This window comes from Primulina huaijiensis, chromosome 9, assembly GCF_012295235.1.
Source record: "Primulina huaijiensis isolate GDHJ02 chromosome 9, ASM1229523v2, whole genome shotgun sequence".
Taxonomy (NCBI): Eukaryota; Viridiplantae; Streptophyta; class Magnoliopsida; order Lamiales; family Gesneriaceae; genus Primulina; species Primulina huaijiensis.
The window spans coordinates 523,067-545,009 of NC_133314.1; the positions used below are offsets into that span (position 1 = coordinate 523,067).

Consider the following 21,943-nt stretch of genomic DNA (forward strand, 5'->3'; position numbering starts at 1 on the left):
TTTACCAAAAAAATATTAAATAAGATGAATATGTAATCCAAATGCATCTTTCATGGAAAGACCAATACTTTCTGAACTTACGTTGCATATTCAAATATCCAGTAGTCTATTACATATTACGAGGATCTCGTGTACGAAATCAAGTATTTGCAAACTCAAATTAGATACTTATCCAGTAGTCTATTACATATTACGAGTATTTCGTGTACCAAATCAAGTATTTGTAATATGAAATTAGGTACTTCTCAAGTAAAATTAAGTACTTTGAAATATTCATGCTTATTTGAGTATTTGTTTTTTTTTAACAAAAAAATATTAAATGAGATGAATATGTCATCCAAATGCATCTTCCATAGAAAGACCAACACTTTGTGAACTTACGTTGCATATTCGAATATCAAGTATTCTATTACATATTATGAGTATTTCATGTACCGAATCAAGTATTTGCAATATGAAATTATGTACTTCTCAAGTAAAACTAAATATTTTAAAATTTCCATGCTTATTTGGGGAATTTTTTTTTTACAAAAAATATATTAAATGAGATAAATTTGTCATCCAAACGAATCTTTAATGGAAAGCCAACACTTGGTGAACTTACGTTGCATATTCGAATATCCATTATTCTATTACATATTATGAGTATCTCATGTACCAAATCGAGTATTTGCAAACTCAAATTAGGTGCTTCTCATCCAAATGCATATTCAATGGAAATACCAACACTTGAAGAATTTACGTTGCCTATTCGAATATCTAGTATTTTAATACATATTGTGAGTATCTCATTTACGAAATCAAGTATTTGCCAACTCAAATTAGGTACTTTTCAAGTAAAACTAAGTACTTTAAAATTTTCATGCTTATTTATGATTTTTTTTACAAAAAATATATTAATTGAGATGAATATGTTATCTAAATGCATATTCCATGAAAAGCCAACACTTGGTGAACTTACGTTGCATATTTGAATATCCAGTATTCTATTACATATTATGAGTATCTCCTATATCAAATCAAGTATTTACAAAATCAAATTAGGTACTTCTCATCCAAATACATATTCCATGGAAATACCAACACTTGTAGAACTTACGTTGCCTATTCGAATATCTAATATTTTAATACATATTGTGAGTATCTTATTTACGAAATCAAGTATTTGCCAACTCAAATTAGGTACTTCTCAAGTAAAACTAAGTACTTTAAAATTTTCATGCTTATTTTAGAATTTGTATTTTTTTTCACAAAAAAATATTAAATGAGATGAATATGTCATCTAAATATATTTTCCATTGAAATACCAATACTTCGTGAATTTACGTTGTCTATTCGAATATCCAGTATTTTAATACATATTGTGAGTATCTCATTTACGAGATCAAGTATTTGCAAACTCAAAATAGGTATTTCTCAAGTAAAACTAAGTACTTTAAAATTTACATGCTTAGTTGGGAATTTAATTTTTTTTACAAAAAAATATTAAATGAGATGAATATGTCATCCAAATACACCTTTCATGAAAAGACAAACAATAACTGAATTTATGATCGTTCGAAGATCCAGTATTTTCTTACACATTCGGAGTATTTAAAGAGTCAAATCAAGTATCTGGAACTTCAAAATAAATACTTTATATGTCAAAATAAGTACTTAATCTTATTTCATAATGAGTGAGCAACTATATTTTTTAAAAAATAAAATGACATGGATAAGTCATCATAATGCATTTTTAATGAAAAACCAACAATGACTGAATTTATAGTGATTGTTCAAAAATATAGTATTTTTTTACACATTTGGAGTATTCAAATAACAAAATCAAGTATCTGAAACTCCATAATAGGTATTGATATTTTGGTAGATGGAAACACACAATTAATTTGGTGGATAAAATTATATATTTATTTAAATAATAAAAGGGCAAAAAAGTAAATTTATCTTTGTAGGGGGTTAAAATTAAGTTTGTAGTGTTGTCAGGTATTAATTTATAAAATAAATCATCTAGGTACTGAATCTTAACTAAAAAATGTACAGATGTATTTTTTTCAAATTTGCCCATTAATTTTCATCGATAATTTGTCAATGTCTTTTCATTGTTCCAGAAATCCATGACTTAGAGCTTTGATATTCTACTCCTTAAGACACTCTTATTTATGATTTCGATTATAGTTGTTATATACGACATTTCGATTCACAAGATATTAATTGATTATTTATAATTATTTAATTTCATCAAATTTAACAAAAGATTAGAGTTATAAATCGTTATATTATCTGTATATATGTATATTTATAACTAACTTATTAAAGACATCGTGTGGTACATTTTGAATGAGGAAGATCTGATTTGAATATATGTACCAATGGATTTACAANTTTAACAAAAATTAGAGTTATAAATCGTTATGTTATCTATGTATATAGATTTATAACTAACATATTTAAGACATCTTATTATACATTCTGAACAGTGAACCAAGAAGTAATAGATAATAGATTTCCGAGTGAGATTTCCGTGTGGTACGTTCAGAGTGGTGAAGATCCGATTTGAATTTTGTATCATTGGATTTACAACTAACATATTTAAGACACCTTATTATACATTCTGAACAGTGAACCAAAAAATAATAGATAATATATTTCCGAGTGAGGTTTTCTAGTTTTAGTTTCAAAATTATAATATATTGATAGTGATTATATATTGGTTGATTTTGATCGTTGACTAGTTTTTAGCTCATTATTTATTATATCGGAGATTATTAAAAATTGTTCGTATTGTTTATTTTGTTTGATTTGAAAACGAATTTTTTTTAAAAAAGAATTTGCTATTTCGGGTAAATTAAAAATCGCAACATAGTGCAAACTCCGATTCATTGCTCTACCACTAGTTCTACGGCGGCGCCTGAAAATGGAAGATAAACCTTCTAGGCTGAGTACATCCCCCACCTCCACCAACTACATCAACAAGTCTACGCAGGAACTGGCTCTCGAAGGCCGCAAACACCTCGAAGAAACAATCGACGCCGCTTTCTTAATCCTATCCGCCATGAACGATGAGCTTTGTAACCCCTCCCTCTGGTCCACCACCAATTCTGCTTCCCTTCCTCATAACACCATCACCGGTGCTAGTATGAGCGGCGGGCAGCATACCAACGGCGACGTGTTGTCGGACTCTTCGTCATCTGCTTCTTCGTCGGCTTCTGCATCTCAGTCTCATCCAAATAATCATAACTTCGATAATATTGGCGGTGGCGCTCTCGATGATGCTCGGCTTCAGTACAAGTCATCCGTCGCTTCTCTTCGTTCTGTTCTCGTCGCAATTTCCAATACACAGAAGGTACATTTTTGGAGAGAGGGCTTTTTTCTTAATTGAGTTTCGCTATTTGCTTTTGTCATTTCACCTTCAATTGAATTTTCTTAGCACAATCCAAGTTGTCCCTTTTCAAAGAATAACACTAACGAAAGGTTTTTGAAACTGAATTTGTGAAATATTGTTGAATTTTGTTAGTTCTTGCACTCAAACTTGATTTTAGCCATTTGCATTTCTTGAGTAATTATGAATGATAAGACAATATTCATTTAACACAGACCAAAGCCTCCGAAACAGTTCCGGTCAGCATTTCCACATCTCCAGCTGATCAAACGGAAATAGATACGCTTGAAGAGCATGCGGATACTTTGAGAAAGGTATAATAATTCATCCAAGTAGTAGATATGTTGGTTTATTTTACCTAGCTTGTTGTTCTAGTGAAATGCATTACCTATTGGAGTATTGGGGGTTAGAAATTAGTCTTAAACAGAATGATTTTTTTTCCCATTTTGTTGCTGTTATACAAGTATATGAGGATCAGGCAAACAAAGAATGGTGGTAAGATGATCTTTCTTTCTTTTTTCTTTGCCTATACGCCTACAACCCTGAAAAAATGACATGCTAGCATAAGTTGTTATGTTAATTGATAGATGATTGTGGATAGTTGACAATACCCTTTCCTCTTAATCTTGGTGGCATCATGTTCATTTTACCAGATTTGGTTCTCTGAATATCGTCTGCTTAAGCTTTTATTTGGAAATGTATTCGCTGAAGGTAACAGGATATTATGAAAGATGAGCCATGTAATTGCTCTAATTGTCCTAAAGTATTGCTACTAAAGGGTACTTGCACAGTTGCATTATTTTACTTCAGTATGAATGAAATTTTAACTTAGATTTGTTTACATGCCGTGGTGATAAACTAATGATCACGTCTCTGGTTATTTGTGCATTTGTGAAACCAAATATTTTTGTAACTTTGAGGTTGATTTATGGTGCATATATACGAAGATGTCTAAATACAAGATTTTATACCGGCTAAATGACTGCTGCAACCTTTTTAGTTTTACTGGAATTCCAATGGTTCTCCCCCTAAAGTTGGTCCAATTATCCTTTTGCTTTCCGAAGGCTAATAGAGCGCTTGTTTATTGAACTTTAATTGGAAACAGGGAAGTTTTGACTTTTGAGTGCTATTTGTTCTCACCAGGGTCCAGCTCACTTATCGCTACTCTGTTGCCTTGTTTGCACCAGATATATTTTCTGCATCATACACGATTTCACTCACAACTCTGATATTTTCGAGTTGTAGGAACTTGCGAGGAAGAACAAATACGTCAAGGATATGATCAATCATCTCCGTGATCTTGTCGCTGATTTATCGACATGGCAAAGTCCTTGTTCTGTATGACTTCGAATTTGATGTTTCTTACTTTGGACGTTGATGTTATCATTGTAACATTAGCAGTGATTCGTTCACGAGTATTCAAGTATTTTGTCGTTCACACTTTGGACTTGAGAAGTTTTGGTCAGTTGATGGATACAATGCCTACAAAAAGTCTCAACTATCGAATATTGTACTACTAAATATGTTTCATGCAATCACACAAAGTTTTTAATTAGATCACATTTTCAAATTAAATACTACTAAATATGTTTCATTCAATCACACAAAGTTTTTAATTACATCACATTTTCAAATTAAAAGTTGAACATATGTAAAAATCAGTACTAGCAAAACCGTCTACTCATATCTACACGTGAAGACAAAGAAAACTTGGAAACTCTATTATGCATCTAACAAAACCTGAGAATATAATTATTAGATATCTTATGAGATTGTTTTAATGTTTTATATTCGTGAGACGAGTTAATCCAATCCATGTTATGAAAAGTAATATTTTTCACATAAAAAATAATATTTTTTCATGAGTTAGGTCGGGTTCGGAAATTCATATATTAAAATTGATTAGTGAGACGATTTTACGAGAGCTTGTATGTGTGTTCATTACAAAACTTATTCTTGATAATCCGGGTGGTTTTATGGTAATAGTTATTTATTTTATTTTAATTAATTAATAAAAATATTATGGTTATATGATAATCTATGGTATGATATTGTAATTTTTTTATTCCACATTGGACAAAATGAGACACGATGAAATATATATTATACAATATCTATTATATCAAACAAATAAATAAAGCTAATGTAAATTTATACAAGCACATTAATTTACTGATCTTGTTTTCTTTTTTGTTCTGAAATAAATTGATAAATATAGTCGAAAGATGATCCCAGAAATTTGTCTGAATTTTTTTATTTTATATCCCAATTTAAGGGTATAATTTAAACATCTATTACTATTATGAGGTCATAATATAATTTTAGATTTTCCAAAAATACTATCAGACTAAACATGATCATCTTATATATTATCTTCTATTTTTTTAATTTTAAAAATTGATTAATGTATATTTAAAATTTTAAAATAATTTTTTTCAAATATTTTTATGAATTACACACAATGCATGTGTGACTCCTAGCGTAAATTAATTAAAATTATAAAAAAGTTGCTATTATTATTATTATTATTATTATTATTATTATTATTTATTTATTTATTTATTTATTTTTTCTTTGGCCCGCCGTCGTTTAAATTATATTCCACAACATTTAAACATGTATTAAAATCGCACGCCGTCTGGCAGCGCTTACCTAGTAAATATTCTTCTCTGTCGCGGCGGTGCGGCGGCTGCAATGGCGGATGAAGGGAAAGAAAGGGCTGTTGGGAGCAGCAGCTTGAGTTCCAATTGAATGAGCAGGAGCCATCTCTTGACGCTGTGGCCGATGCCCTTTCCTCCGACCACTCCAATGCGGAACTTCTCTTTGTACCCGACCCCTTTTAACCGTGGGTAGATGCATAAGCACACGCCTGCGTTTGTTTATATGACATGTATATGTTCACCGTTATCTCTGGAATTTTCAATTTGTTAGAGGAAGTGTTTATGAAAAATTTGACTGCGTAAGTGATGCAGCTTCATCATTAATTTTTAGCAGAGGAATGAAATTGATGTTCTATTTTGATTTGCATTTGTGATGTTGAATTTATTTAATTTCACCCAGATTACATATTGATGCTTGCTTCCATTTTTTGTGAAAGAACAGTGATAGATGGAGTAAGAACTGAACATTTAGGTGATATAGTAAACCACATATGAAGAATACAAATTGCTAGATAAATCATATCCCCAATCGGAGAACCTTAAAATCTCTTGTTCTGCTTCTTTCTTTTTTTCCTTTCAAGGTTTAAGGATGATCCCCAAATTAAGTTTGGGATGTGTGCTTTTGTTATACATATGGAACAACGACTAAGACATTACCTAGCACACACTTTCTGATTTTGCATTATGCTGTCAGAAATAATAAATGATTTGATTTATTTTTCCTACCAGCTGTGTTTTTTGATAAAACAACAAGCGCTCGATTTTACAATTGATATTAGAGCCAATGTCACGTATCCGATTTCCATGGATTGCAAGGAGCTCAGGTATTAGGTGGGAGATTATTGAGAAGCAACAAGTGCATCCACTGGAAGAGCGTTCAAAATGCATTGCTTGGACTGCTGTATGATATAAAAGACTTGAGTTACATCATTATCATTAACTATAATTTTTGGTAAGACGAAAGCGATCCATCTTAGAAATTTTTTAATTTTGAATGCTTTGAATTTCTTTGTGTGCAACAACTTAAAAGACTATTTGAGGTGATTTGCTTCGAAAATCCGAGTCGTCACATCTCACATTCCTTTTTGAAAGTTTTGTTCTTGAATTTGAGCTTGTTAAATTTTAAAAAGATAGTAGGGGTACTGGATACACATCTTCTCTTTTAGCTTCAATGTTGTTGCATTTTCTATATGGTTAGACCATTGTAATTTGACGTATGAAATGATGTGTCGTATTTGTACTTGGTCTTTGATGTCTAATATCCATATATGAACTTCTTTGTATTTTAGTTCTTCATTCAAGTTCCCTTCTATTAGTAATAGTGCAACTTCAAGAATATGGTTCAGGTTAAGAAATTTTTTTTTATTTGTGAAATGTGAAAGAAGTTGTGAACTCTTGACATATTTGGTGGCAAGACCAGTTTAAAAGTTAGGGTTCCAACTTTTCCTAGAATCTCGAAGGGTGTTAAATATCTTTGATTCAACTTCCTAGCCTTGTTGAATCAGACTACTCCTTTCGTGGGGTGAACTTTTACATAAGCTTTCTTGTTTTTGGTAAGACGTCAGACGACAAGCGATCGATCCTACAAATTTTAATTTTGAATGCTTTGAATTTCTTTGTGTGTAACAACTTAAAAGAATCTACTGGAAGAGCGATCAAAATGCATTGCTTGGACTACTGTATGATATAAAAGACTTGAGTTACACCATTATCATTAACTATAATTTTTGGTAAGATAACAAGTGATCGATCTTACAAAATTTTAATTTTGAATGCTTTGAATTTCTTTGTGTGCAACAACTTAAAAGAATCCACTGGAAGAGCTATCAAATTGCGTTGCTTGGACTGCTGTATGATATAAAAGACTTGACTTACACCATTATCATTAATTATAATTTTTGGTAAGACGACAAACGTTCGATCCTACAAAATTTTAACTTTGAATGCTTTGAATTTCTCTGTGTGCAACAACTTAAAAGAATTGGTAATATTATTATGATTTTGTTAGTTATATAAAGCATATTAGTTTCATTAATTTTTTTTTTTAAATTTAAAACACATTTTAAAAAATATTATGATTATATATACGCAAGCATATCTCTAAATTATGCTTGAAGCCTGAAGGTATACACAAGCATTACTTTCTGCAGTCAGTTGCTTGGAACCTAATGGCAATCTTGCTGCTTTTTCAATAATGATGTGCTCATGTTTATTCTTGTGCACAAGATTTTTATAAGAATTATAGATGCTGGGTTGGGAACTTGTTCACTTACAATCCAAATTATATCTTCCAGATGCTTCAACTGCATCACCAAAGGCATTTTTGGAGTTGAAAAGGTTTAAGCAGAGGAGAAATCACACTAAAAACAATGCTTCTGTAGCCTCTCTGTTATTTATGATGCTGAGGTATATGCTTCATTGAGTCATATCCATCACTTGGGTTTTGTTTCTCAAGATTTAACTAGTGATATAGAAGATAAACTTCTGCATTATCTGGAACACCTTTACTTTGATCACTATGCCCCGTGCCTGATTTTGGGTGCCCATGACATTGGGGCTCCTACTCGAGAGATTTTTGAGTTCATTCTATTTCTTAAAGCACTTGAAATTTTTTATGAACTTTTATAAAGCTGCATTTCTTTGCTCTGACAATTCGAAATACCTCGACTTTTTTAGAACAAGTCCGAGTCAAATAGCAGTGATTCGAAACACTTTTTTTTATCCTATTTTGGAAACCCAAAGACTCAATCGTATGGATATATAAAATACAGGAACTCTTAAGGAAACGGAAAACGAAAACCGAGATTTGTCTTATCTTATATCAAACGCGAGCTACGAGCAAATAGAACGCTTTTCAGAAGTATCAATACCGGCAAGCATCAACTTATCATGAATGAGGCCACTGCACTTGTTAATTGAAAGCACTCTTCCAAATTTGGCCAAAGTTGCAGTAACTCATTGCCAAGTCATCAAATCGTCACTGATTACATATACGTATACTGCCAATAACCTCATAAATAATTACATAAAATGCAAAGAATCAAACACTGCTCTCAAACTGTTCGGAGAAATGACCCACAGAGACACGGCCTCTTGGAACACTATTATTACTGGATATGTGAACTCAGGAAACTTTATGGGTGCTTGGGAAGTCTTGAAATCTATGAAAAGACACGGGTTTGTGTTCGATGGTTATACTTTTGGAAGCATGCTAAAGGGCATTGGTGTAGGTGGTGAACTCATGAATGGGCAACAGGTTCATTCGGATGTTGTCAAGATGGGTTTTGATGAAAATGTGTATGCTGCAAGTTCACTTTTAGATATGTATGTGAAATGCGGTAAGGTTGTGTATGCGAATAGGGTGTTCGATTTCATGTTGGTGCGGAATACGGTGTCTTGGAATGCTTTGATCGCTGGTTATGCAGATTTCGGCGATTTCTTTCGTTGTTTTCAGTTGTTTAGGTGTATGGATGCCGAAGGAGTGAGAGTTGATGATGCTACCTTCGCACCGCTTTTAACCTTGCTTCACGATGTTGAGTTTTGTGAGTTGATGAAGCAGTTTCACGGAAAGATAATGAAATTTGGTTTAGAGTTTGAAAACACTGTTCTTAATGCTATGATCACTGCATATTCAGAATGTGGATGCATTGAAGATGCTAACAAAGTGTTTGATAGTGCTGATGGGTGCAGGGATTTAGTTACATGGAACTCAATGTTAACAGCTTATGTACAAAGTGATCTAGAAGAGTGTGGTTTTAAGCTCTTCTTAAAGATGATGAGACTGAGGCTGGAGCTGGATGCTTTCTCGTATTCTAGTGTATTGAGTGGCTGTTTTGGAGATGCAGTACAATGCCTAGGGAAAACCTTGCATGGTTTAGTAATAAAGAGGGGATTAGAACAGTTAACACAGGTATCTAATGCGTTGATATCTATGTACTTGAAATCAAATAGCTTCGCCGAGGAGAATGCTGTGAAACTATTTGAACACATGGACGTAAAGGACATCGTCTCCTGGAATACAATTTTGACTGGCTTATCCCAAAATGGGATGAGTGAATATGCCTTGAGGCTTTTTCAGATGATGCATCTTGAATACCTCGAAATCGATCAATATACTTTTGCGGCAGCCCTACGTTCTTGCTCGGATTTGGCCACACGCAAGATGGGTCGACAAATTCATGTCTTGGTGCTAAAATCCGGTTTCGAGGGAAATGAATTTATAGTGAGTGCAATGATATTTATGTACTCAAAATGTGGTATGGTTGATGATGCGTGGAAATCTTTTGAGGGATCACATAAGAGCAGTTCAGTGACATGGAACTCAATCATTTTTGGGTATGCACAACACGGGCAAGGTAAAATTGCTCTTGACCTCTTTTACTTAATGGCTGAGAGACAGGTGAAGATGGATCATATCACTTTTGTTGCTGTTCTCACAGCGTGTAGCCACATTGGTTTGGTCGAAGTAGGCCTTGACATTCTACGGTCAATGGAACTTAAATATGGAGTCCCCCCGCAAATGGAAAATTTTGCATGTACGGTTGACCTACTCGGCAGGGCTGGGCGACTAACGGAAGCAAAGGAACTGATAGAAGAAATGCCATTTGAACCTAATGCAATGGTGTGGAAAACTCTGTTAGGTGCCTGCCGGGCTTGTGGTGACATAGAATTAGCGACTGAAGTCGCCAGCCATTTGCTGGATATAGAACCTGGAGAACACTGCACTTATGTCCTTCTCTCAGACATGTATGGACATCTTAAAAGGTGGGATGAGAAGGCTAGTGTAAAGAGACTGATGAGGCAGAAGGGGGTCAAGAAGGTACCTGGTTGGAGTTGGATAGAATTAAATGGCGATGTTCATGCTTTTAATGCGGAGGATCATTCTCACCCTAATTGCCTAGAAATTTATCAAACTTTGAAAGAATTAACACGTGTAATCAAGATTTTGCACGATGATATTCTGTTGGAAGATATTATGAATCTTGCCATTGGGTGTTGATGTTTGTTCATGTTCGATATGCTCCGGTTTTGAGCTTTTAAGAATACAGATTCACGGACCATGGAATAGCTCTCTTCCTCGGCAATGAGCTATCTAACGAAAATGGGAAATTTGATAGATGAATTAGTGTTCTATCAAGAGCCGAGAGATAGGAGGAAAATGAAAAATTTGCCTCAAATTGGTTTGCTGCCTTTGAGATGAGAGCATTGTCACACTGATTGTTGATTTACATACTAGGTTGTGTGAGCCCCGTGCAAGATGTTCAAACGTTGGAGGTATGCTAATCTTCTCTTTTCTAATATGCTAATCTTCTCTTTTCTAATATTTATCAGTCCCATCAAACAAGTCCTAGTCCTGAACTAGTTGTATCTTCTGCATTGGAGGGGAATGCTTTTTTCTTGGCAGTTTGATAGCTTATTTAATTCCTTCGTATATGCTGTTTGTTTGCACAGTGCATTTGTTCTTAATTGCCAACCATAATATGCTGAACTTTATCTTTATGCGACACTGATAGAAAATTTTGATAGTTTCAATTTATTGAATTTTATCAAGAACATGATTTAGGCCCAGCCTACTTAAGTCTAAGAACGCTCTAGACTATTTATGTCCAACCTACTAAATCCCTAACACACATGCACGAAGATGTCTAAATACATGCTTTTAGGCTGGCTAAATGACTGCTGCAACCTTTTTAGTTTGCTGGAATTCTAATGGTTCTCCCCCTAAAGTTGGTCCAGTTATCCCTTTGCTTACCCAAGGCTAATAGAGCACTTGTTTTCCAACTTTCATTTGAAGAAGGGAAGTTCTGACTTTTGAGTGCTATTTGTTCTTACCAGCTGTTACTTATCGCTGCTCTGTTGCCTTTTTTAACCAGATATATTTTCTGCATCATTACTCTCTGATATTTTTGAGTCGTAGGAACTTGGCAGCAAGGACAAATACCTGGAGGATACGATCAATCATCTCCGTGATCTTGGGCTGATTTATGGACAAAGTCCTTGTTCAGTATGCCTTTAAATTCGATGTTTCTAACTTTCGACGTTGATGTTGTCACTGTCGTGGTCCTTACCTCTTCTAATTGTAACATTAGCATTGATTTGTTCACAGATTGTGAAGTTTTTTTGTCATATACACTTGAAGTTTTGGTTAGTTGACATAAACTACGCCCACAAAAAATCTCAACTATTGGGGTTCGATCGAATATTGTGCAACGAAATATGTTTCATGCGATCACACAGTTATTTATGACATTACATTTTCAAATTAGCATCCAAACATCAGTACCATGCAAAATCGGTCTACTCATATCTACACGTGAAGTCGGAAGTCGAAGAAAACTTGGAAACAATGATAATTTTGTGATGCACACCAACTCTATCATGCAGCACACTGTATATAACAAAAACTGCTATACCAAAGGCAAACACCATAATTTATTATCCTGCTTCATAAACTCATACTCCATGAGCGACGATCAGAGATCACTGGACGTGGATTTTTATAGATGGATGCCTCGGCCAGAAAACTCGACCTCCTGGACATGGGAATAAAAAGTACACTTTAATTTCAAAATTACATTTTGGGTAGTTTTATAATGTTAAAAGTAACATGTAATCGTGTGTAACTATCATTGTACATATATCATTTCTCATATTTTTTAAATCTATACAGGCATATGCTGATCTTGTTTTCTTTTTTGTTCTCAAATATATATATTCGTATAAAATAACAATGATCTCAATAATTTGTTCGAAACTTTTAAATTGTATAAAATTTAAAATCAAAATTTTTAAAAAAATTCTATAACTATTTTTCGCTCTCTTGAATGCCCTCATTAAATTATATTCTATTACATATATCAATATCACGCGCGGAGTCATTAAATATCGCAAATTATTTTAATTGAAGGGAGTCTGACTTTTTTAATTTAGTCAAAAAGAGTGACTTAAAGACAATAAGGTCTTTACATGTGCTTGTCAAAATAGAATAAAAAATAACATCACATTTTGACTCAAATTAGATTCAACTCCATGCATTTTTGCACAACACAACATCTTATCATTATACTATGTCATATTTAATTGAATATTTACTTAAGTAATATAATCGGATCGAATTTTTCATATTTGTATCGAATATGAAATCGAGTTGTTTACATTTATGTTAAGTTTTTCACATTTGAGTTAAGTTTTCACATTTAGGTCGATCTTTTCATATTTTGATCCAGTTTTAAACATTTGGGGAAGAGTCTGAGGTGAAGATTGTGATGAAATTTTATGTCTAAATTAAATTTGTGATGAAGTTTTTTTTTTATTAATTTAAAATTTATTTTTATGGACAACTCGGTTTTTTGGATTTAGAATTTAATCGACTCCTTGTTAACTCATTTCCCCTATCGCGCTTACCTAGTAAATTTTCTTCTCTCTGTCGTGGTGGTGCGACGGCTGCAATGGCCGATGAAGGGGAAGAGAGGGCTGTGGAGCAGCAGCTTCAGTTCCAATTGAATGAGCAGAAGGCATCACTCTACGCCGTTGCCGATGCCCTTTCCTCCGACCCCTCCAATGCCGAACTTCTCTCGGTACCCCCATTTAACCGTTACTGCGTTTGTTTTATATGAAATGTATTTGCTCACCGTTATCCCTGGATATGATGAAATTTGACAGTCATAAGTGATGCAGCATCGTCGTTAAATTTTTAGGATTGGATTGAATTGATGTTTTATTCGGGTTTGATTTTGTGATGGTAACTTTATTTAATTTCACCCAGCTTACATGTTGATGGTTGCTTCCATTTTTTTTAAAAAATGGTTGTGCCAATTGCTCCTCCCCCTCCCTGTTAGCCGTCGAATTAGAATCATTTCTCAGTTTTAGTGTTTGTGCTATTCAGGATTGATGTTTGTTTACTAAGTATGTTATTGGACCATTGTTTTGCTAGATTTTGTCGTTCTTTTATTTGTTTATTTGTGCATTGTGAAACGAACCTTTGAAACTGATTGATTCTCGGTAAATAAAGAACAACGATAGATGGAGCAAGAACTGAACATGTTGGTTATATAGTAAAGGACGTATGGAGAATATGAATTGCTAGATAAAGCATATTCCCAATCGAAGAACCTTAAAATCTCTCATTCTGCTTCATTCTTTCTCTCCTGTTAAAGTATAAGGATGATTCCCAAATTAAGTTTGGATGCGTGCTTTTGTTACCTGTATGCAACAAGGACCGAGACGTCATCTAACATAGACATTCGGATTTGGTATCATGAACGAATAGAATTTATATTACTCGGTTGATTATGACATCTTTATCAATGAATGAAGTTTTGCCAGAAAAAAATATATGGTTTGATTTAGTTGAATCTTTTTCTTCTGTTTTCATTCTTTTTCACTTCTGCATAGGTACATTCGGAGCTTGTTCAGGCGATAAAGGATGCTGAAGAGGGGCTCTTTCAGCTGAAACGGGCAAGGTTGCTGCGAGAGGCTGATTATGTTTTACAAGGTTCTCTGTATCACGATGATGTAAACGTGGAGCCTATAACTACAGGTGTTGAAGCTGAACCACTGGCAGACCATAGCTACTCTATTGGATCAAAATGTAGATTCCGCCATACTGACGGACGGTGGTATGATGGTCTCGTAGTTGGGTTGGAAGGCACTGAACATGCAAAAATCACTTTCCTTACCCCAACATCCGAAAGCATGTTGGTGGGTCAACAACTACTTTATCTTCTCAATTTTTTTGTGCCTGTTGTCTTTCCCATGGCTTAGTTGGTTGTCATTTTTCCTTTCTTTCTTTATTTCTTTATTTCTTTGCGTTGTTTTGTCTGCATGCATGATGGTTTAATATATATTTGGAATTAGAACTTTGAGTTGAGTGTCGCTTTGACTTGGGTCAGTGAACTGTTCATGCTGAGTTTTGTCTGATGTTTTGTAAAATGTCGATTCGATATTATTTACTTTTTGTAAAAATTCATTCTTTAAATTTTGTATTTGAATTCTTATTATGGTCTCAGAGACTATTTTTTTTATGTCTTTAGTAACGATTGATCAGCTCTGTAGTTTTTGAAGGAGAACTTCTTTTCAAGATGTAACACACTGGATTTAGACTTTGTTGCCATGAATCCCGAGGTGCTCAAAATCCAATTGTTGGTTTTTATCTCTATGTGTCTGTTCCAATTATTTGTGCCACAAATAGAAGCGTGCATCTGCGTTCGTACTAAATACTCTCTAGGAGATGATGTTATCCTTTCGGTTTTTAGGGACTAACCTTGTAGCTGCTGTCTACAGGTCTAGGAGTAGGATTATAAAATTTCTGTGTGAGTATGACATATTTAATTATTTTTTTAGTATTTTTTTTGAATGGGGCGGGCTGGTTCTGATGGATTCTCACACTAACAATAGACCACCTAAGTGCAGATGTGCAAGTTCTTTCTGCAGCAACGGTGTCGATTTGGTAGTGATTGCCGCTTATCACATGGTATGTTGCTAAGCATAACAAGATAAAAAAAAAACATAAATCTTCAAGATGGTTCTTCCCTGCACAGATACCGTGTCTCTGTTCTGTTGTAATTGATGTATTATACGCCTCAGATTCAGTGAGCATATACTGATATGATATTTTTTTAAGCAGATCACTATCTCTAAATTTTTTGGTGAATCACTGCTGTTAAATTTTTTAATGATGTTACCCTCACATTTATACCATTTATCTTGAACTGGACTGATCTAGTAATATTTGCTAGGAGTTGATGTCCCAGTTTCTTCTCTAAAGAAGTTCATACCTACAATATGGGAGCAATTGGTGGCAGGTTCCAGTATTTGGGCACTTTCAGATTCTAAAGCTGGCATCTGGAGAGCAGCTGAACTACAATCATGGGACGCAACACTCAAAATGGGAGATGTTGTTTTTCGTGATAATGGAACTTCAGCAAAGCTTGGAGCTGAATCCATTACATTGTCTGAATACTCCCATATGAGTTATGTAGAAGAGAGTGATTCAAGTTCTTATCAATCTGATTCTAGCGACTACGAACAAGATGCTGCGCAAGGTTTAGGATTTTTAGAGGGAACCATCTCAAAGGGAGGAGTTCAGACTGAAACTATAATTTTTGCTGAGTGGGAGAATCACACTCGTGGCATTGCTTCCAAAATGATGGCAAATATGGGTTACCGTGAAGGAATGGGTTTAGGAACATCTGGACAAGGAATGCTGAAGCCTATTTCTGCAAGTGTTCTCCCACCAAAGCAATCCCTTGATCGTGCTCTCAAATCTCTTCAAAATCAAGAACACAATGAGACTCGAGGAAAGAAACGTAGTAGAGGAGGTAAGAGGAAACGGGTCAAGAAGTTAGCAGCTGCTATTAAGGCTGCTGAAGAAGAAGAAGAATCAAAAGACATATTTTCTCTCATTAATACACAGCTTGCAATGCATGGAAAAACTGTCAATGGTGAGACCTCGAAGAAGCAACAGAAGAAGGCAGATGGGGAGGCGAAGAAAGAGGACAGACGGGCTCTGGTTGCTTTTGATGACGAGATAAAGAATTTGAGGCTGCAAGTTGAAAAGCTAGAAGAAATGATGAACCGAAATCGGAAAGAGAAGGTGGTGTACGATGCTGCCATGAGGAAGCTGAGCGAAACTCGAAAAGCCTTGGCTGATTCTGAGGCTGCTCATGCTTCTGCGTCAAACGCAGTTGCTAGAAAAGAGAGAGAGAAGAAATGGCTCAAGTTTTGAGTTTGTGTTGATGTTTCTAGTAAAGGTTATCAACATTTTTTTCTGCACATGTTTATATAGGATTTATCTTCCATGGAGCTAGGAAGTGAGCTTTGCTATTCGAGTAATGCTCGAGCTTGACTTAGCTTGCATACATCGTTATTTATGTAACTTGTTTAGACTATTATATGGAAGATAATCTCTCTGTTAAGTTCGTTTGACATCATAATATACTGACATGACATAAAAGAACATACTGACACGACATAAAAAATATTTATATAATATCAAAAGTTGTTATCTCATCAGATGTCATATCATATTAAAATAATCAAAAATTAAAAATTAATGTATTAAAATTGAATTATGAAGAATTAATGGACAACAATCCAAAATTGGAAAATTTAATACACCAAAAAGAGCATTTTTTTAAACATGTTCTCGAAAATAATAAAAATTTATAATCAAAATTCATTCATCTAATAAATTACGTAAATTTTGATTTTTTTAAAATATTTATTTATTTTTTAAAATTTTGATTAGCAAAATTATATATGAATTTCGAAACATTTTTTTATTTTTTTTTACAAGTAACCGTTCTATTCGTGAAAAATATCGAATGCAAAAATCAATTTTACGATAGAAGAACATTATCTAAAATAGTATAAATTTTTTTTTATATTATAACATTTAGACTCGAAAGTCTTGCAAAACGGAAACCGTATCAGAAGGGTTTTTCGGCCACTCGTTTAACACTAAACCTTTTGGGCCGAACGGAAAGGTTCCTGACGCCGTTGAAATACGATGGCGATGACCGCACGTGCATGTCCCTCGTGGAAGAACACCTGAGAGTAAGCTGGATTGTAATCAACCTCTACAGCAAACGGGCCATCAACATCGCGAGTCACAAGGCCGTTCGCTCTCAGATGCTGGTGAACGGTGACATAGAACTAAGTTACGCGACTGTGGCAGCCGTTACCATTGGGAAACTGGTCCAATTCGCTGTGCGGGCCACCTGTGGCTGGATGGCAAGGGAAATGGAATTACGCGTGAAAGTGGTGACAATGGATATTGGTGAAGTTGAGAAGAGAACTTTCAATGGAAGGGGCGGAGAAGGAGAATTGACGGTAAAACGGAAAAAGATGATTATAGAAAGTTCTTGTGGAAGCAGAAGGTCTTGTTTGCTATATGTGGTGCAATAGGTGTGATTTTAATTACTCTCACTCTATGTAGTTTTGCGATAGCTGCTTCTGTTTTATGATAAATAAATACATATATGCTTATCCTCGGATAGGAGAAGATAACCATTAAAAAGACAGAGATCGGAATCTTCATTGCACAATATGGAAAAATCAGCTAACATTCATGTTAGGATCGAAATGGATTTTAGAGAGAAGGTGAATTAACTTTTTTAAAATTTCTTGAAAAATTAGTTATAATAGTATGTTCTTGAAATATTTAATATCGATAAATTAAATCGAGTTTGATTTTATAACCAAACAGAAGAAACTCAAAATAATCCATCTAAAAATCGACTAAACATTTTGTAAACATTTAAAAGATATACAAGTTGAATGTGTAAAAACGGTTTTGTTGAAGATTTTTATCAAACACTTTGTATGCAATATTTTGATATTGAAAGAACACATAAAATGCTTCAACAATGCCTACCAAAACAGTAATAATGAAATGAGATAAATAAAGACGCACAAATTGTCTATGGATGTTCGGAAATTAGCAACTCTTACGTCACGTATTCTTCCACTTAGAAAAGATTAACTAGAAGAGTTTGATTTATACAACCTTTTGTACAAACCCATTTCCATTTAGAACTTATCCATTGCTTAATCAAAACTCCTAGCATACTCTCTATTGTAGGCCACAACCTCACAATCTGCATAATATTTAACATCTCTTATGCCAAGATTACAAACAAAATCTTTTACGTCTTTGTGTAATCACTCAACTAAAATTTTAATCTCAACTCTCATGTATATTTATGAGTGATTGTGTGTGAAAATTTAATCCACTATATTGTACATCTCAAATGTATCTTGACACTCTATTCTTGAGTTTGTTCTCATTCTTGCTATTTTTCTTCAATTTAGTTGTTCATGCTTTGAATCCACATCAAAAGTTTGTTGTTTGATAATCAAAGTGTTATATTTATGGTATCTAAGAATGATATAGGCGTTAGATATAAGAATATGACTATTTGAAAAAGTTATGTACATTTTATGATATTTAAACAATCATATTTGAGTTACTGACCACTTTTTAATATTGGGCTGTTTTCAAGCTGGAGCAACTGGAGTTGGACCGATCCGGTTGAGGCTGGAGTTGTTCCGGTCCGGCTGAAGTTGTTCCAAGTCTAGCTGCTCTCTTCTATTTAATTTTAACTTTTGATTCATCGATTTCTAGGCAAAATAATGAACTTAAAGTTGTATTCCTTTATATTAGATTTGCAAAAAATTAACAATCACTCAATTTCGAGTTCGTATAGAGAGATATGATCGAAATACCAAACTATATACAATATGGAACTTGTTCTTCATTCAATGCAGAACCAACAACTTCATCGCGGTTTATCAGCTTCTTAATCTCCGATTTAGACTTTGACTTTGGAAAATTATTTGTAGATCATTGTGTTAACTTCGTAACTCATATTGAATCATTCCATTTTGATAACCGAGCTGACATATATGAACAAAACATCAGAACTGATTATGTCTAGCCGACAGTTGTATTCGTGTCATCCTACTCGATATGCAGTGTCTGGATAGATAACGTCCGAACTAATCTAGTTGAATGAAATATGACTTGTAGATAACTGAGTTGGATTGGTTTGCCCTCTATTTATTTGGATTATTGATTTTGAGATATGAACAAAATACCATAACTGATCATGTCTAGCCGACAGCTGTATCCGTGTTATCCATTTCAATCTTACAACCACTATTTCGCCTAAATAAAATCCAAACTAGTAGAGCCAGCCCGAAATATGATTTGTAGATAATTGAATTTTCTTTTCAATTATTTTGCCCGCAAGTCATTTTGATCACTGAGATATAAGATATAATTGAAAAAATTCAGCTTGCCAAATTTCCAATTTGACTAAATTCGTAACCCAACAATCTTTTTTTTTTATAATCACAAAACTTGGATAAAAATAATTTTATCTAACATATTTATCTCTTATCTGTGCAAATAAAAAAAATTGATTTTAAAACAAATTATGCATAATGTTTTTCACACCGTCAAGACTTAAATTCAATTTCCTCTTTAAAATTATAATGATCTCTACCCTATATTTATAAAAGTTTGAAATTGACAAAAAAATAGAGAGGAACCAGAATAATGCAAAACGTTAAAAACTTTAACTCAGTATAAATATATGAAATTCATGAAACATATTCAACACATAGATATATAAATTTGAGTACCGAAGCTTCACCAAAAATAGACAACATTAACTCAAAATTTCAAGCAACACAAAATCAAAATATATTTTCCAACTCAAATGTTCATTAGACATTTAAGTGATTCTCTTACTAAACTCTAAGCACAAGCATAAATATAAAAGATTTGCTAAGCATGCTACACACAAAGCAATGCTACCATAAGATAGAATATCGTATTGACAACAAACTCAAGTATTTTTTGCAAATTAATATGAAATTTTTAGAAAGATTGTATCGAATTTTTTTTTTTTTTATGATTTTGACTCAAATTTGAATTTATTATCCTCTTCGATTGATGAGTGCAATATCCCTGGGCTTCTTTACAAAAACACCAACTTTGTTCATATTCTGTTTTCTGTCTCAACATACATGGTCCGAATTCAACAAATAAATTGTTTTTCCTCAAGCATGACCATGCTGCATATTATACATATGTGATCCTCTACGAGTTTTGTTTGCAACGCAAAAGGCGGTTCATCATTTGAGCAATCGAGCAAGGAGTTATTCTATTTTTCTCAAATTGGTGCAAGCTACCAAAAATTCTGCATATATGTTAAAAAAAATCTGAAATGCGAATTTTTAAATAAAATCAGCATACTTTTTCAAAAACAACCCGCTTTGATATCACTTGTTGGGATCGGAAAAGAGATTAGAGGGGGTAAATAAACTCTTTTAAAATTTCTTGAAAAACTTGTGCTTCAATAGATCATTCTTGAAATATTTAACATCGAGAAATTAAATCGAATTTTGTTTTATAACCAAGCAGAAGAAATTCAAAATAATCTCTCTAAAAACAGATTAAACATTTTGTAAAACATTTAAAAGATTTGCAAGTTGAATGTGTAAAAACGGTATGATTGAAGAATTTTATCAAACATTTTGTATGCAATATTTAGGTACTTGAAAGAATACACAAAATACTTCAACAATGCCTACCAAAACAATAACAACAATTAAATATGATAAATAAAGAAGCACAAATTTTTTTTATCAATGTTCGAAGATTAACAACTCCATTGTCACTTCTTCTTCCATTTAAAAATGATTCACTAGAAGACTTTGATTTATACAACCCTTATACACACCCATTTTGACTTAGAACTTATCCGTTGCCTAATCGAAACTCTTAGCACATTCTCGATTATAGGTCGCAACCTCACAATCCGCATAATATATAAAGTCTCTTATGCCAAAACTACAAACACAATCTTTTACATATTTGTGTAAAGATTATCACTCAACTAAATTTGAAGTTCATCTTTCATGTATATATGTGAGTGATTGAGTGTAAAGATTTAATCCATTACATTGAGTTTCTCAGATGTATCATCACACTCTATTCTTGGGCTTGCTCTCATTCTAGCCATTTTTTTCAATTAAGTTGCCACGCTTTGAATTCCCGTCAAAATCTTGTTTTTTGATCTTTAAAGTGTGGTATTTGTGGCATCCAAGAATGATATAGAAATTAGATACAAGAATATGACCGTATGAAAAGTTTATATATGGTTTCTGAAATTAAAACAATCATATTTGAATTGCTGGACACTTTTTAAAATCATACTATTTTCAAGCCGAAGCAGCTGCAGTTGCTCCGATTCGGTCCAGCTATGGCTGGAGTTGGTCTGGTTTGGCTGGAGTTGGTCTAGTTGCCAAAGCTCCATAGTTTACCCAACTTCTTGTTGCCTCATCCAAACCAATATAGAAAATTCGAATAAGAGAGTACTTCGACAAATCATGG

General features: G+C 33.6%; 3 protein-coding genes and 1 long non-coding RNA gene across 8 annotated transcripts; 3 read left to right on the forward strand and 1 right to left on the reverse strand.

Annotated features, from left to right (window-relative positions):
- Nucleotides 1-2,825: 2,825 nt before the first annotated feature.
- Nucleotides 2,826-4,880, forward strand: LOC140984093 (mediator of RNA polymerase II transcription subunit 30). Its single transcript, XM_073451275.1, has 3 exons — nt 2,826-3,343; nt 3,595-3,693; nt 4,625-4,880. Exons 1-3 carry the CDS (start codon nt 2,915-2,917, stop codon nt 4,721-4,723), a joined length of 627 nt encoding a protein of 208 aa, XP_073307376.1. The 5' UTR covers nt 2,826-2,914; the 3' UTR covers nt 4,724-4,880.
- A 1,940-nt stretch (nt 4,881-6,820) lies between these two features.
- On the reverse strand, nt 6,821-9,020 carry LOC140985365 (uncharacterized). The gene is made up of 3 exons (XR_012176751.1): nt 8,924-9,020; nt 8,344-8,701; nt 6,821-7,011 (listed from the first exon to the last, which is right to left on the reverse strand). It is a non-coding gene; the product is annotated as an uncharacterized lncRNA (long non-coding RNA).
- Nucleotides 8,345-14,702, forward strand: LOC140985363 (putative pentatricopeptide repeat-containing protein At3g25970). Of its 5 annotated transcripts, none has more exons than XM_073453206.1 (3): nt 8,345-8,445; nt 8,716-11,313; nt 14,434-14,702. In XM_073453206.1, the coding sequence occupies exon 2, from the start codon at nt 8,933-8,935 to the stop codon at nt 11,036-11,038; it is 2,106 nt and encodes a 701-aa protein (XP_073309307.1). In that variant the 5' UTR covers nt 8,345-8,445; nt 8,716-8,932; the 3' UTR covers nt 11,039-11,313; nt 14,434-14,702. The 5 variants fall into 5 exon arrangements, with proteins under 5 accessions (XP_073309307.1, XP_073309308.1, XP_073309305.1 ...); XM_073453207.1 differs by lacking the exon at nt 14,434-14,702 and adding an exon at nt 11,913-12,165; XM_073453204.1 differs by lacking the exon at nt 14,434-14,702 and adding an exon at nt 11,957-12,165.
- LOC140985364 (zinc finger CCCH domain-containing protein 18) lies at nt 13,381-16,946 on the forward strand. Its single transcript, XM_073453209.1, has 4 exons — nt 13,381-13,616; nt 14,434-14,739; nt 15,451-15,511; nt 15,777-16,946. Exons 1-4 carry the CDS (start codon nt 13,488-13,490, stop codon nt 16,763-16,765), a joined length of 1,485 nt encoding a protein of 494 aa, XP_073309310.1. The 5' UTR covers nt 13,381-13,487; the 3' UTR covers nt 16,766-16,946.
- The last annotated feature ends 4,997 nt before the right edge of the window (nt 16,947-21,943 follow it).

Coding starts and splice junctions, on each gene's coding strand:
- LOC140984093 (XM_073451275.1), top strand. CDS start 2,915: ATGGAAGATAAACCTTCTAGGCTGAGTACATCCCCCACCTCCACCAAC. Junction 3,344..3,594: donor CAATTTCCAATACACAGAAG/GTACATTTTTGG, acceptor CATTTAACACAG/ACCAAAGCCTCCGAAACAGT. Junction 3,694..4,624: donor ATGCGGATACTTTGAGAAAG/GTATAATAATTC, acceptor TTCGAGTTGTAG/GAACTTGCGAGGAAGAACAA.
- LOC140985363 (XM_073453206.1), top strand. CDS start 8,933: ATGAGGCCACTGCACTTGTTAATTGAAAGCACTCTTCCAAATTTGGCC.
- LOC140985364 (XM_073453209.1), top strand. CDS start 13,488: ATGGCCGATGAAGGGGAAGAGAGGGCTGTGGAGCAGCAGCTTCAGTTC. Junction 13,617..14,433: donor CCAATGCCGAACTTCTCTCG/GTACCCCCATTT, acceptor ACTTCTGCATAG/GTACATTCGGAGCTTGTTCA. Junction 15,512..15,776: donor TGATTGCCGCTTATCACATG/GTATGTTGCTAA, acceptor AATATTTGCTAG/GAGTTGATGTCCCAGTTTCT.